General features: G+C 46.4%; 1 protein-coding gene across 4 annotated transcripts; it reads right to left on the reverse strand.

Annotated features, from left to right (window-relative positions):
• Positions 1-963: 963 nt before the first annotated feature.
• LOC101774980 (heat stress transcription factor A-2c) lies at positions 964-4950 on the reverse strand. 4 transcript variants are annotated; one of them, XM_004983020.3, is made up of 5 exons: positions 4334-4949; positions 3384-3461; positions 1892-2745; positions 1522-1617; positions 964-1419 (listed from the first exon to the last, which is right to left on the reverse strand). In XM_004983020.3, exons 1-3 carry the CDS (start codon positions 4646-4648, stop codon positions 1969-1971), a joined length of 1170 nt encoding a protein of 389 aa, XP_004983077.1. In that variant the 5' UTR covers positions 4649-4949; the 3' UTR covers positions 964-1419; positions 1522-1617; positions 1892-1968. The 4 variants fall into 4 exon arrangements, with proteins under 4 accessions (XP_004983077.1, XP_004983076.1, XP_022679239.1 ...); XM_004983019.3 differs by having other exon boundaries at positions 1522-1801; XM_022823504.1 differs by having other exon boundaries at positions 1522-2745; positions 4334-4950.
• Positions 4951-16882: the final 11932 nt, after the last annotated feature.

Consider the following 16882-nt stretch of genomic DNA (forward strand, 5'->3'; position numbering starts at 1 on the left):
CATGCATTTATAGCCGAATTTGTGGCAATAACCTAGGTCCAGTGCATCGTATATTTTCCGATTTCCAAATCCTAATTTATAACATCGTCTATTTCTATTCATCAATTTAAAAAAATTAGATCGACCTAGGAGGATCTAGACGATTTTTCATTAAGAAAAAAATATGCACCCAAATTCGAGCTAGAAGGAACTCGAACTTGGGTGGTTAAAGTGTACAACCAACTTCCATCCTAATCAGTTGACTTAGGCTCACTTCCTTTACTTTTTTTTTCATCAATGTTTTCTTCTTCTGTTTCATTATGGAACAAAAGAAGGTCACGTTCCAAAAGAGCCGTGCGCTAAGCGTGAAGTTTATCTGATGTCCATTTGCCTTTTCACTGTTTAAGCAATGGACCGATGGAGTGGTGACTAGGCATTCTCGATGCAAGTTTCATGATGTCTGAATTATTACTATATTTTGATGCATGTCCTTCCATTTCCTTGTCTTTCTCTGTCAGATGTCTTCACTTGTGCTCATAATGGCATCAGACACAGAAAGGGGATACGCATCCTGTTTAGACTGAACATAGCCCCGTTACCCCTGTTACCGTACAAAATTAGTATTGTGTTACTTGCGCCCCTTTGGCTTTCTCCTAACTACGTGCCGTGCAACGCTCCACTATCATGTGCTGTCCACATCTCTAACAGTGATCATGCTTTATTCTTGCCTCAACTAGTAGCCTCTGATGGGCTCCGGCCGGATTCAGAGCTTTCAACATCACTGAACTACCTCAATCCACTACCGCGAGCAATTGCCGGGCCACATCAACAGTAACAGTACATATGCCACGTCTGTTTGCAAATGGCAAAGGAAACCGCACGTCGTGTGGGAAACTGCAGAAGCCGGACAACAACTTCAGCAAGCATCAGGCTAGAGTTTGGTTGTCGTCACATACAAAGAAACTGCAGAGGCTGCACCCAAGGAGTCCAGAAAAACATGAATAGAATTGAATCATCAAGAAAGAAAAAACGGAGATACTATATTGTTCAAGTTTGGTCCTATTTTGCAACTTGATGTACAAGGATTATGACACTGGTGCGTGAACAAAAACATCATGCTTATACCAGTTCAACAGCAAGCTAAGGATGTCTTCAGCAATCAGCACATAGAAAGTGACTCAAGTACTCTCAACCTACAACCCAAATGCCAGAACCTGACCAAAGTCCACGACAGGACACCTGCAACGTGCAATGACTGGTGTATGTTACGGTAGAGCACTTCCACAGCTTCCGCCGCCTGTAGGAGCTATCGGATAAGAGCTGATAACAGCTGTATGTCTTCGTCGGTCTTTCTATAGGACCTCTTTGGCAGTCACCGTCATTAGGAGCAATTTGCCAGTCAGCGTGGAGAGGTTAGCCAAGACCTCACGGATCTCTCACCTGCATCCACCAAAGAATTAGAACATCAGTACACGTGGCAGTGTAACAATAGCAATGCCATAGCGTTAACATATTCTTTGCAGGGGGCAGCTGAATACTTACAGCACTGAGCCAGCAGTGTCAAAGTAGTGGTATCTATATGCCCTTGATCTCCCATATATGAACACCTGAGAAGGGCCGTACATCTCCACCAGTCAACTGAATAAGGAGCAATTGAGAATGCTTCAGAGGAGTAAGCACTAAGCAGGAAAAACAGAGGAGTAAATTTGAAAATGCAATTGCACAAACATAAATGGGAACAGCTTGAAGAAGAAAACAAATATATATCATCATTAGTTGTCAGCCACGTCGGCAAGATCCGCCACTACTCTAATCTTCACTCCTGCATATTCCAGCAAGATGAATAGAACAAAATGTCACTACTCGCTAAGTTCAGCTATTCTAACAGTTTGTCGTTGAATTTGAAGTGTACCAGGTAGTTCAAGATGATCTGCAATAGTACAGAAAGCTGCACCAGTAACTGTCAGGTGAACCATTACGAACACAACTCTACTTTGGGCTAGAAGAACTCAGATACCCCAATTGCTGAGCAAGGTCATCCACATCTTCGGGTCTTGCCTCCAACTCTGACTGCCCTGCCTTGTCTCCAAAATCTTCGATCAACAGCTCTGCCCAGAAGTCATCATTCAGCTCTGATTGGCCATTAGCTTGATCCATCTTTACACTATCTGTAGTTCCCTTTCCAAGCTCTTGAATGTTTACTGCTAAATTCTCCAGCTCAGGCATTCCAGGTTCACTGAGCCCATCAAGCACACCCGAATCGAACACGAACTGTGAATCAAGCGGCTCGGTCTGACTTGTTTCCCCAGGGCTGTAGAATGGAGTGTTGTCAATTGGTCGCCGCCTTTTCTTTGAGATGGCATCCTCAAGTTCCTTCCTCTTATCTTGCTGCTGGACCAACTGCTGGAAGAATTCTGGATTCCTCATTGCTCTTGCCAAGAACCCCATCATCTGTACCTGCTTCTGCTCAGCCACACGTAGCCTCTCTTCCATGGCTCTCACATGATCTTTAGTAGTTTGCTGCTCCTGCCTTAGCTTTACTACTTCTGTGATTAAGATGTTCTTGTCACGCTTCAGCCTGTCAATCTCTTCCTCAAATCCGAACTCACCAACCTCCAAGCAAGAAGCGGGAGCCTGCTGCTGATGTGATTGTGGCACAGCTGATGACGGCTTCCTTCTCTTTATTGTCTTCAGTAGGTGCCTTTGACCCCTGAGGAAACCCTCATTTGCAAACTCCCACCTGTCAGGATCGACCTTTCTGAAGCCCTGCAGATTGCAACAGACAAGAAATGACTATTGTCAGGTCACATTCACAAAGCCAATATGTTAGCTTGGCAAAAACTCCTCTGCAGATTTCAGCTCATGTACTTCTATAATTTGCAATAAGGATAACAGGGATAGTGACAATGAGCAGCAGTATACTATAGCATCTGAAGTTGATCAGTAGAGTCTTCTAGAACAAAACAATCTGGTTCTTGTACTCTACGATGCGCGGATACTTCCAAAGTTCACATATCCATATCCAATACTCCTCCGATACTTCTCGGATACTGATACTCCTTCGATACTTGTCGGACATGTATCGGATATTTTAATAATTTGTAAATAAATAAAATAATTCCGATACTTTGTCAACACATTTCCGATTCTTTCCCGATACATTGAAACTCTAATCCCTCATTCTGCACATAAATACACAATACTAACAAGGAATAATAACAAAAGACATGATGAATTATTATATAAAATAAAAGCAATCAAGTACTCCAATAACCTTTTAAGTGATGCTTACGAATAATGTATGTATTTTTATTTCTATTATGTGTTTAAAATATAAATATAATTTATATATTCGCGTGTCCCCGTATTGGTGTTTTTGAAAATATGGCATATCGGAGTATCACCGTATCGCGTATCCGTATCCGTATCGGAGTATCCGTGTAACATAGCTTGTACTTCATCCAGTATCTTGTTCCATCTAGCTACAATGAAAAAGTTTAAGAAACCATGTCAGGATTACATTTCTTTGGGAGACTTCATCTCTCCTCTCCTTGCCTCACCTTAAGATGAAGCTCACTGGAGGATGTATTCTTTTCAAGCATAATCGCATTCAAGGAAGTATTGATTTACACACATGCATCAGTCGACATCAAACTAAAAGCACTGAAGCCCAACTAGTCCTATCTACCATTCACCCAAGATACTGTTGGATATGCTCAAAATCCTAGTTTATCTTTGCGCACGCCTATCTTTTCTGTTCAAAAATTAGCATAACATGGTCAACTATGGGTAGTGTTCACTCATTTCTATGTAATCTCCTCAAAACTAAAACCTGCATACGACCCAATGCAGTATGATCAGAAATCAATTGACAAAATGCATTGAAATGGTTGTTTTCTGTAACTCTAAAGGGTGCACTGAAACAATTTCCAAAATCAACACTTAGCCCAATGCATGTACTCTGTCTATATAACAATATACAGGGAAGATTTGCAAGTAGACTCCAAGATTTGCAAGTAGACTACAAGGACGTACGTAGCCGATTGAGTTCATTACTGGTTCATGCTCCTCTGAAACGTTATATTTAGAACCCCAGGTAAACGCCAAGATTCTGATACATTGCCACACTAGCTCAAGCATTCCGGGGAGATCAAGAAACAGTTTTGATTTAGATGCATCTACCTGATCACCTCAGTTTAGAAAGTTTGCAAATTGCAACCAACAAATCCAGACAATCAGACGCAGATTACCAAACTACTATGTCAGCATTAGCAGGCCGCAAGCAAGAACAAGAAGCAACGATTCCAGTTTCCAAAGGGAGGGGAAAGGGTGGGTTTCGGCTTTGCGGACTCACATAGGTGTTGAGCTGTCGGACGAAGCTGGAGAAGTTGCTGTGCTTGAAGAGACGCGGGAGCAGCGTGTCGGCGAAGACGTGCGGGTCCCAGACGACGAAGCTGTTGCCGGCGCGGCTCCAGGAGACGACGGCGTCGGTGGCCTGGTCCTCTACCAGGTCGAACGTCTTGGTCAGGAACGGCGGGGGCCCGACCTCGTGCAGCCCCTCCATCGGGCGCGGCGCGTCCCGGCCGCCCCCCGCCACGCCGTCCTGAAGCGGCTGCTGCTCCAGGAGCTCCTCCTTCACAATGCCCGCGGCCGCCGCCGACGGGTCCATGGCCCCAGCCGCCGCCAAGAACTCACTCGGCCCGCGGCAGCCAAGGACTCCCCGATTGAGTTTCCTTTGGTCGAAAAGGAACCCCCGATTGCGGCAAAGAACTCGATTCGCGCGATCGGGGGGTCGAATCGCTCGGACAAGTGGCGAATCGCGGAGGGAATCTCTTGGGATACTTGCTGCTGTGGTGTTGTTGCTGGGTTTTGGGGGGAGTGGAAGCGAAAGGGGAGAGGGGGGAGATATTTCTGCGCTGTGAAAAAAAAAAGAGGTCGGTGAACCCGGTTGCGGGAGAAGAGCGGAGGGCGGGCGGTGGCCGTACCCTAAATACCCCGCCGTACGGGCGCGTCGAGACACGTCGCGAGGCTTGTGGAAGGTTCTAGACCACGCGTCTGGCGACCGCCCGGCCGCGGAGGCTCGGAAGCTTCTGGAGACGATGCGGGCGGGGGGTTGGAGGAGGCCCAATTGCAAGCCCGCAGCTCACGATCTGGCCCAGTTGTCAGCAAAGTTTGGAGATATTTTTATTTTTAACCCTTTTTTTTCTTTATTTTTAAAAATAACCTCAGCGGGGGTTTATTTGCGCGTCCTGACCCTTTTGGCCGCGCCAGACCGCCTGGCGCGGCAGGAACATGCTGCCGCGCCACATGCACTGGCGCGGCAGCCCCCTGCCACGCTGGCGCGTCGACCCGCGGCGCCAGGCGGGCGCTGACGTGGGCCGCGCTTTCGCCGCGCCAGCCCGCCTGGCGCGGCAGCGGCCGCGCCAGCCCGCCTGGCGCGGCAGGGCCAACACTTAGGCCGCGCGCCGGCTCCCTTCCTCCTCCCTCCCTCCTTTCTTCCTCCTCCAGACACACCACACAGCAGCACCTTGCAGCGCCGGCTCCCGCCACCCCACCCCCAAATCCACCAAAAATCCGGCGATTTTGGTGGGGGAAAGTAGTGGGAATCGATCCCTGCTTCGTGTGGAAGGTATTCCCCTACTTATTCTCGTGTTTTACCGTTACATTTGGTAGATCGGAGGATGTTTAGGTGACTTAGGGTTAGGTTAGTGATTTGAAATTTCAATGAAATGCAATGATGTTTTGTGTTAGATGATACGTAGTTCATACGCAATTGAGTCTCTGCCCGCGATATTGACGTGTAGAACTTGTTGAATGCTTCAATTTAGGTATATATTCATCCAATTGTGTGCTTTACATGACATGTATTTTTTTTATATGTTCAATTAATTAGTCTCATTTTTGTTTCAGTGTTTGTATTTTGTAGATCGAGTGTTTACATTTTATCAAAATGATGTATATAGCTAGTATGGATTACGTGTGTAAAGTTTATTTGTGTATTAAATTTGTTGCACTTGATTTACAGGTGAGATGGCGTCGTTTGGTTCTGAATACAAACGGCGTAGGTGGTATGTGCGTTATGTGGGCGAGTCCAATGTTGCTGGTCCCGTACCTCCTGCTCTTCCGGTACCACTTTGTAGATGTGGCGCGCAAGCAGAGGTGAAACAATCAAGGCATCCAAAGACAGCCGGAAGAGCCTTCTATGTATGCAAATGGACTTTTGATCCATTGCCTGCCGCACCTTGCGATTTCTTTCAGTGGATCGATGGACCCGACAAATATGATCCTAGGATCCGCCTATTCCCATATCATAGCACAGAGCTTAAACCATACCATAAGTTTAGGCGTTGGGTTCCTCCTCCACCAAACCCACCTAGGATGACCGATGAGGAGAAGCAGGAGGCTGCTTGTAGGCGTGTGAGGGATCCTCCCATGTGCAAGTGTGGTGTTCCTGCTAAGCTTATGCGTCCTAACTTAGGGGATCCACCTAAGTTTACTCCATTCTTTCGATGCTCCCTAAAGACTCATGTAAGTATATTACGAGAATATTAGTATGTCGTTGGTAGTTGGAGAAGCGTTTTGTAGTTACTTTACATCTGAGTAGTTCACGTCATGGGTTTTTTGCAGGATGGGTGGCCGTTGTGTGATTTCAATGAGTATATATACGGCCCAATGGCAATGTGGCCAACAGAGGAGGAAGTGCGGGAGTTTGAAAGTGAAAATGCACCGTGGCCGTGTGTGTCCTCTCCTAGTGATAGATGCAAGTGTGGTATATTGGCAACAGAAGGTGTGGTGCCTTCTGAACTTGGATATGGTTCGTTCTGTGGAAATGCACATGGCGATTACTGGGTTAGTAAATACTCGTCTCTTATGTTTTATGAAGGTTGTAACTTGGTTCAAATTTGTAAGAATATTGAATTGTTGTTGCAGGAGGGAAGGACATGTGATTGGGAAGATTTTTGTGGTCGATATGATTTGTTATTAAAGTTGGGAAATACATCGGAACCATGGAAGTTAAGGAAACAACAAGAAATTAAAGAAAAGATTAGAAAAAAGTATGATGTGCCTATTCCTGACGACGACTTGCTTTGGGGAAAAATATATCAAGATATGGTGCATGAGACTGGAGTGAAACCTAATGGACTTTATGCAAGGGAAACTATTATTAAGTATTGGAGGCAAAATAGATCCAAGTATCCACGACCTCTAACTGAAAATGAGAAGAGAGAAAATAGGAGGAAGTTGCAGGAGGAGAGGGACTTGGAGAAACAAAGGTTGATGGAGGAAAGAGATCGCTTAGGTTATGTGGTTGATCCGAATGTGAAATACCCTGAGGGTTCATGGGAACAATATTTGCAACAAAAAGCGGCAAGAAAAAGAAGGCTTCAAATGGAAGAGTTACAACAACAAGCGGAAGAGGCACAGATGGAGGCAATGAAGGCTCTTGTTGCCGATTTACCTGTTGGTAAGGTTAATGTCGATAAGAAAGGCAAGGGAGTTGTTGTTGCCGGAGATGTTGATGATGATGATGATGATGACGAGTTACTATATGAAGGTGACTCGGACTAGATGAACGTGTTGATGTAGCTGGATCATGTTTCTCTGTAGCTGTGAAAACAATGTAGAACATTATGTTTATGTTTATTCTGGGAACTATAATTAGTTGTCAGAATTCCTTATAATTTGAAAGTCCCAAATGATCCGAGGGGGTGGAAAGAGAGGGATTCGAACCCTCGGTACAAAAAAATTGTACAACGGATTAGCAATCCGCCGCTTTAGTCCACTCAGCCATCTCTCTTCATTCTAAATCGAAAGGTTTTCGTGATATGACGGAGGCAAGAAATAACGATTTCAAAAAATCCTTCCTTTTTCTTTCATTTCAAAAGTGCATAAAAATTATATTGCCAATTCCATTTTAATTATATTCTTTTTTCTTTGCGCGGGGGCTGCCTTGCCGCGCCAGGCGGCCTGGCGCGGCAGGGCTGGGCTGCCGCGCCACGCGCAACCAACTTTCAGTAGGTTGCGCGGGGGGGAGCCCTGCCGCGCCACGCCGCCTGGCGCGGCGGGGCAGCCCCCGCGCAAAGAAAGCTTTGCCGCGCCACGACGCCTGGCGCGGCAGGGCTGAGCTGCCGCGCCACGCGCAACCTACTTTCAGTAGGTTGCGCCGGGTGAGGCCGGCCTTCCCGCGCCAGGACGCCTGGCAGTAGGTTGCGCCGGGTGAGGTCGGCCTTACAACCCAATTTCAGTTGGTTTCGCCGGGGGGTGGTGGCAGCAACCCAATTTCAGTAGGTTTCGCCGAAACGTTTTTGGTGGCGGCAAGGGTGCGCGGCGGAGCCAATTTCAGTAGGTTTCGCCGAAACGTTTTTTTGTGCTAAACATTTACGGAAAAATACACGAAATACAAGCAACTTAGTCTTTTACAAACGTGACATGAATAAACCTAACATGCTTAGTTTTTTACCAACTTAGTCTTTTACAAACGTGACATGAATAAACGTGACATGGAATAATTGGGCACATGATAGGTTCAGTGGCGTGACCGCCGCTCATCCGGAGGACTAAAAGGATCTCTTGGGCGACGCTCCCTCCTTGGATGCGTGGGCAGCACATTGGCGCTGCCAACGTCGGTGTGGTCCCGGGAACGACGACGTCGGCGTGGCAACCGGGTATGAGTTGCAGGTTCCTATTGAATAATTGGGCACAAATCATAAAATTTGTATGACAATTCGGGAGCGAACATTAAAATTTATAATTGAAATTGGAGGAACTTCTGAATATACCTGGCTGGACTCTCCCTGCGTCTGAGTCACAGGTGGAGCATCGTGAGAAATCTCGAGTTCCTCACCATACGTCGGGTCATCATCCTCGGACTGCTCACCTTCCGAGTCCTCGCTTTCCTGAGGGGATGCGGGTTCCTTACCTCGCGATCTCCTGCTAGGACCTGCCGCAGTGGACGGTGTTGCAGCCCTGGGGGTAGTCACCAATGCAGTCCGACGTGATCCTGAAGAAGTACCCTGGACATTGGCCCCGTCGTGTGCATTTGAGGATGTCATGCAGTTCATCCTCTGCGCCATTCGCCTGCAACTTTTACGAACCCTCTGCCATATATTCACGACTATGTTATTGATGGCTACAAAGATAATACGAGCGTAAGTGAAAATTTGTTTGGACTTCTACCTCTGCAAAAGCACGAAGCAGACTATCACCTTCCCCAACAGCGTGCTCCATAATCACGCCCGCCTCGTTAGAGAGCCTTGCAAGCTGTTGTCCCTGCACGCAGTATTTTTCATTCCATAAGTGATCAATGTGACGATACTATAATTACAAACCGAAAGCTTACCATATAGTCGTGGAGAGGTGCACGCTCAGGCTGTGTCCCATGGCGTGTCACGGTGTCGTACGCGTCAGCTATGTCAGCGTCATCTTCAGACGGTACATCCTCAATGGGCACATTAGTCCAAGATGGTTTCACTTTGGTTCTCGTCGAAGTACAATACCATCTTATGTACTCATTGTTGGGTCGCCAGTACGGTCCACCTTCAGGATCGCATCCTTCCTTGTTGTTCCACATGTGGATGTACCGGTCATGCTTCACCCTCCAATCATTTTCCTTGTACCGCTTTCTGCGGTCGATACTGCATCAGAAATTAGTGAAGTATTAGTATAACACGTTAATTGCGTTAATTGAATACCCTCCAATAGTTATTTATTCCTGCGTACCTGTGCAGCTGTTGCGAAGTCGATAATTCCAAAGGAGGGCACGGTTGCATCCTCCCAAACTGCCGCATCACCCTATGCGGCATATGAAACTCTACCACGAAGTACATTATCATGGGGGTTGTGCACCTCCACAGCTCTCTATCTCTGTAGCACATCGGTGAAAAGACGATATCGCTAAGCTGCTGACGATCATACGGTTTCCATTCCACCTTCAAAAATTTTCACGCAATACTTATTTCATCTACCATTATATGCAAGTTACCTTAAAAAACTATTATGGTTACCAAATTACCTGGTACTGCGTGAGAACATCAAACTCGTTCGTGTAGGCCCTGTAGCGCCTGTCGGGATTGCCACGAACGGGCCGCACATGCTTCCACACGTGATAGAACGTGGGAAGAGAATCGTGTCGATGCCATGGCTGAAATTGCAAGTAAATCCAATTGGTCACATGATACAATAGTTTATCGAACATTAACGTAGACCGTTGTCACTTACATCGACACGGAGGCGGGAAGGTCGACCCACGGGCATTCGCTCCCAAATCCATATCTGGAGCATATAAGTGCACCCTCCAACATTAGAATCTCTCGCTGTGCGCCGGCAAGCCTCACATAACTGTCTGTACAGCCAGGCAAGAGCCGCTGAGCCCCAACTGTAAGTGGCTATGTTTTCCCAAACTTGACCTAGAATGGGAAGAACCATCCACGATACTGTGTTCCCAGCAGCATCTGGAAGGAGGAATGTACTGACAAAGTGCCATAGCCACACTCGAGCAAAGCGCTGCACGACCTCGTCATCTGCTCCCGGAGGACACACCTCGAAGTGCTCCCTCAACCATGCCGAGCTAACACCGGACGTCTTCTTCGAGCTATCTCCGCCCTCTGGCTCTGGCGGCCTAATCCCGATATGCATCTCGACCATATCACGCCAGTTCTCATTCTGGATAATACCTGTCACTGGCAGCCCATGCAGTGGAAGGCCGAGTATCATAGCCGCATCCTGCATTGTGATAGTCATTTCTCCGAACGGCATGTGGAACGTGTGAGTCTCCGGACGCCACCTGTCGACCATAGCAGTCAACAGTGGTCCGTCCATTGGAGGGAGACCCCCCACGACCTGAACAGCGATATCCAAGAAACCTGCTCTCTGCAGGTACTGGGCGTACCGCTCATCCCACCTAAGTGGTGAGTGCACCCTAGCCCTCAGTGGTGTCAAATTCTGCAAAATATTATAAGAACATTTCAGTATGAGAAGTCTTACCAATTGTGAATAACGGGCTTCTAAAGTGGTAACTAACACAAATATGATACAAATGACATTTTCAGTATGAAATTGTTTACACTCTACACAAGCGAATAGTAACGAAAGGCACATCCTTAATTAATTTATAAGAACATTTCATACGAAAATCTTGCAATTCTCATCCTAAGGTATGCATTCATCAGCAAAAAATAGCAACCATTGTCATACCTCATTATTGTCCGCGAGGTGGTGGGCACGGTGGTGCAAATCGTAAGCAGCCTCAAGAAGAGGGTATCCCGGGGCCGCCATCCTAAAAAAACAACATAAATGATCGTTAGTAAAAAACTTCATTACATGATAAGTACGGAAAATATGATAATGTACGGAAAATATGATAATGTACGGAAAATATGATAGGCAACGCGCATACCCAATTGTTCGAATTACCCGGCTCATTACTGCTCGGTCTAGATTTAGTGCCTTTTGATTTTCTACTGCGGCATGTGCAATTCCTAATAATCTTGTGGCACTTGGAGCAACGATTTTCCGACTTGTCAATATCAAAATCACCAGTATCATAATCTGCAGAAAGCCTCCCTTCCGACACGTCCATCTCGCCTGTGAAACGTTTCTTCTTCCGCCTTCCTACTTTATTTCTCATTAAATTGGGGTTAGGCACGTACCCTACCCCTTCATATGCCGGCCATTGCGACGGATCTAGGTAAGGTTGAAAGCTTGATTCCCAAATTTTGATGGTGTGCTCCCTAGAGTACAACGGTGACAAGTACATGGGGCTTTCAAAGTTAAGACCTCTTGCCTTGCAAGCTGTAATGAAGTGTGAACATGGAAGGTGCAACAATTGAGGAACATTGCAGGTGCACGAAACTTCGTGCAGATCCACTCTATAGTGTCGGCCTCCATGACTCTCACCCCCAATGTTAGTCGAACCGTAACTTCTTATAGAATACACCATCCTTTCTGGCCCGTACGGATCTGCTAAGTGGTGCACGGATCTAAGCTCAGCCTCTGATAAATAATTATCTGCAACTTGCCCAATTCTATAGCCTTGATCTAACATATCACGCGCCTTTCCCCATCGGTTCACAAAGTAGGCGTTGCATTTTTCGAATGTGTATTCAATAATTCCAGCGACGGGGCCTACTTCGGATGCCTTTGAAAACTCCGTTGATTGATTCCGAGAAGTTCGTGGTCATAATACCCCACCGCATCCCTCCCTCATCGAAAGCCTGCGCCCATTTATCCTTGTCCCTCATTTCACCCTTCAACCATTCTTTTGCGTCGTCGTTCAAGTCCTTCACTAAATCTTCTAACTTCTCACGAAATTCACTCTCTGTATGAACCGTGCATAATAATTTCAATTTTCCAATCACACCCTTGCTCTTCTGCCGACGCGACATGTTGGCAGCAAAGTGCCTCATGCACCACCTATGCACAAGCGGTGGAAAACCATCAATGTGGTCCCTTGCACAATTTAGAAGCCCATGATGCCTATCTGATATCATACACACTATCCGTGAAGGTCCAAGAACATTTACCCGAACAAGTTTCATAAACCATGACCAACTCTCATTATTCTCACTCTCGACCAAGGCAAAAGCAAGAGGCACAATCTGTTGCTCTGGATCTACAGCAACTGCTATCATTAATGTACCCTTGTACTTGCCAGTCAAGAATGTACCGTCCACCAGTATCACAGGACGGCAATGTTGAAATGCCTCACTACATTGAGGGAAGCACCAAAATACCCGTTGCAGTATATGCTTCAACACTCCATTGTCAGGAACCATCATGCCACATGAGTCGATCCACCATTTAACTCCGGGATTGTAGTAGGTTATAGCTGAGAGTACCCTAGGAACCATGCCGTACGACTCCTTCCAGTCGCCCCAAAGCAGGGCAACAGCGTGTTGCTTCGCCCGCCAAGCCTTGGAATACTTCACACGGTACCCACTAAAGATGAAGATGGACTCCACGAGTGATGGCACCGATGTCTCGCTGTCTTTACGGATAATGCCTAGGATACGCCGTCCAAGGTACTTTGCTGTGCACTGTACATGCTCTCGCTTCGGCTGTGACGACCGACAAGTATGCGGTTGCACAACATTTGAAATTCTCCATTGTCCGGTGCTTGATATTAGCCGAGACCATACACGCCAATGGCATCCTTGCTTGCACATCACATTGTATCTTAAGTTCTTGTCAGAGTGAACTACGCTAAAAGGTCTATGTAACCTCACCGCGTAGTCAGCCAAGAAAAACTTCAGCTCCTCAAGACTATTGAACTTCATCCCCTTCTTAATCACTGGACTCTCACCAATGGACGTCCCTTCTGCATTCACCATACTAGATTCACAAATTGCTTTGTGAACCATACTTATGTCCTTATCATTGGGAACGGATGGCAGTTCGACATCACGTTCTTTTAACATCCGCAACTCACACTGGGTGTAAGAAAAATAATCGTACATACGACGAATGCCTTCTACATCATGTACGGTTGCGGTGTCAAATTGCAGTCCATCCTCTTCATTTTCTACCCCGACGTTCTCATATTCATGCCCACCACTCTCAAATAGTGATTCCTCCTCTACCTCCTCACCTACTACCCCATCTTCCTCCAATTCACAATCTTCGGAACCCATAGAGACATTATCAACATCTATATTTGCTTCATCCCTCTCAAAAAAGTTATTGGGAAAATCATCATTGGCAATAGCCAAGTCAAAATCACGTTCTGTTTCACCTAACACGTGATGCAACATTTCTGACTCCTGGGTACCATTATGGTTCACTACCGTCACTTCCTCCCTCATGACAACATTTGGGCCAGGCATACGAACAATTTCGACTATAACCTCCAAACATGCAACATTAGCTTCGTGCACAACATCCTTATAGTGCTTCCAATTCGCATCGGATGCTAACTTCATGAGAACATAATGAGCTCTAGCTTTCCCACAATCAAAACGACCTCTCAAACTTATCTCATCCACTCTACATCCATACTTCGTCATTACACGGTCAACTAAATCACTAAAACTTGGAGGACCATCAAATATTTCAATTGACTCATTCATATTCTCTAACTCCCCATTTTGTTTCACAACACCACCATGAAAAAATCGAACTAAACGATCCATCTACAAAATACAAACATTTCACCATGTCATATACACTACACATTGAACATATTCGACATATCAACTACACACATTATATATATTGGACAAATTGCAAACAAAATATACACATATACATTGCACTATACGATTCAATGAATATATCCTTAAATCAATAAGTTCTACACCTAACACAAAACATCATTGCATTTCATTGAAATTTCAAATCACTAACCTAACCCTAAGTCACCTAAACATCCTCCGATCTACCAAATGCAACGGTAAAACACGAGAATAAGTAGGGGAATACCTTCCACACGAAGCAGGGATCGATTCCCACTACTTTCCCCCACCGAAAACGCCGGATTTTGGGTGGATTTGGGGGTGGGGCGGCGGGGGGCGGCGCTGGAAGCTCGGCCTCGGGCGTCGCTGGAAGCTCGGCCTCGGGCGTTTCTGGAGGAGGAAGAAAGGAGGGAGGGAGGAGGAAGGGAGCCGGCGCGTGGCCTAAGTGTGGCAGCTGCCGCGCCAGGCGGGCTGGCGCGGCGAAAGCGCGGCCCACGTCAGCGCCCGCCTGGCGCCGCGGGTCGACGCGCCAGCGTGGCAGGGGGCTGCCGCGCCAGTGCATGTGGCGCGGCAGCATGTTCCTGCCGCGCCAGGCGGTCTGGCGCGGCCAAAAGGGTTAGGCCGCGCAAATAAACCCCCGCTGAGGTTATTTTTAAAAATAAATAAAAAAAAGGGTTAAAAATAAAAAAAATTTCGCAAAGTTTATTCTTTTCTAAGAGCACATTCGGATGGGCCAAGTCAGCAAGATTCCTCCAAGGCCCGGCAGATATTTCTTCTCGTGTGAGTTTTATATTGCAGTCTTGCAGGAGTGGACAGTAAGTGGACACGTGTCGCGCCTGCGTCGGGACATTTGCAACTACACAAGAAAATTTGCTGAATTTGGTTCCCACGCCGTCACGCCTCCGTGCTTGCTTGCCAGTTGTAGTAATAAGCAATGCTTTGGCGTGCATTAGTCAATTTTTGTAATTTTTTAGAGTCAATTCCTTTTTTTCACCGTTGAATATTGAATGGTACCAACAACACCTTTTTCCGACAACCAAAGTCCAAACGATCCATAGCACCACCGCCCCCTCCCTCCTATCTTTTTTTTCCACGCAAAACCACTTAAACCAGTAATGCAAAGCACTGTACATTATATTAAATAACTTTACTTTTACCCGTTCCAAATTTCATTTTGATGTACATAATTTTTACTACATATTGTTTAGGTGCATAAGTAAAAGTTTTGAACCTAAAAATACCAAATCGACCTACAATTTTGGGGGCGGAGGGAGTAGTGATATTGGATTTGTATTTGGATGACTCCCATATTGAAATCAATTTTATGGTCATGAACAAAAACTTATTGGTTGCCGAAGTGTTGCCTTAAAACCTATACTAGTCAAACTGTGCATTACAGTTCAAAATGGGAAAAGTAGTTACAAAATTGTCATTAAATTAAAACAAGGACCGCGTACATGCACCAAGAGCAAGGTCCTCGACAAAAGCCAACCAAATATCATAAGCGAATCCAACATCATGCAACCCAACGTGTCAGTGAACCCACCTATACGGTGGGAATGAATGCATAACATTTTTCTTAGACTTTCTTCATCGATACCAAAAGAAATGGTGAGTTGATACCAAGGTTAATTTCCCTAGTTAGTCCTCAAGCATTTCATTGACCAAATTATTATGTGCTTGAACAAATGTACAATTTTAAGGAGGAGTTTACGTTACGCAATATTTGAAGAAAATTTTTCCAAAATTTCATGTGGTACTGTTAGGATTTGGCTAGAACATTGAAACTCAAGCCCTACTGATTTTAACCGTACGTGATCGGGCTCAAGGTTTTCCAAGTTTTCCCTTTTTAGGTTGCGGGCCAAATATTGAAGCTCAAGCCCTGCTAGCTAGGTGTTAGCAACGGGCTCCAAACTTATATGCCGGCACCCGCCAACAACGTTGGTCAGGTTTAGGTCAATCAGGTCAAGCTTATAGTTCGACTTTCTGTAATCGAATCCGAGATATGGGGCAGTTTTGACACAGTTCAATTGGATCAAAAGTTTTTTCTTTCTTTTTTTTTGGGCCAATTGGATCAGAAGCCGGTGGGGTCAGCACGTCCCGCCAATTTGGCGCGTCTATGCGTCGCAACAGGGGCATCAGCAAGCGCGCGACTCACGACCACTGCCGGTCCATCCCTACGCCTCTGCCAGCTCCGTCTCCAGCAAAATTCGCTATCGTTATTTCCTTCGCTTCATCTCCCTTGCTCGCCCTCGCGCCGCCTTCCAACACCATCTCCGGTGGCTCCCGCCGTCAGATTCGACGGCCGCTTCCCTCCCCCCCCCCTCCCGTGCGCGCTAACCCAACGGCCACTTACCGGAGAGAGCTCATGTCCCGCCCGCGCCCGCGCCCAGTCCCTAGCCCACCACCTGTCAAGCATCGCCCCACCCCACAACCTACCTCCGCCACCATGCTTCCATGCACCCCCTACTTCTTTTCTAAGGTCACAAGCTATTGGAGCTCCTTGACAACCCTGCGCCGAAAGACCCTAACTTAGCAGCGCCAGTGGTGAGCAGAGAAAGAGGAAGAAGGGAGAGGAAGAAGGTGACGTTGACAGGTCACGTATGCAACCCGCCAAGTGCACTAGATAAATGGAACAGCTCTACTGAGGAAGCAAGATGCCTGGAAATCTTGAGAATCCAAACCCACCGTTTTCCTCGGCAAAAATTAACGACGCCTTTGAACAGTTTACCGAC

Source organism: Setaria italica, chromosome IX (genome assembly GCF_000263155.2).
Source record: "Setaria italica strain Yugu1 chromosome IX, Setaria_italica_v2.0, whole genome shotgun sequence".
Taxonomy (NCBI): Eukaryota; Viridiplantae; Streptophyta; class Magnoliopsida; order Poales; family Poaceae; genus Setaria; species Setaria italica.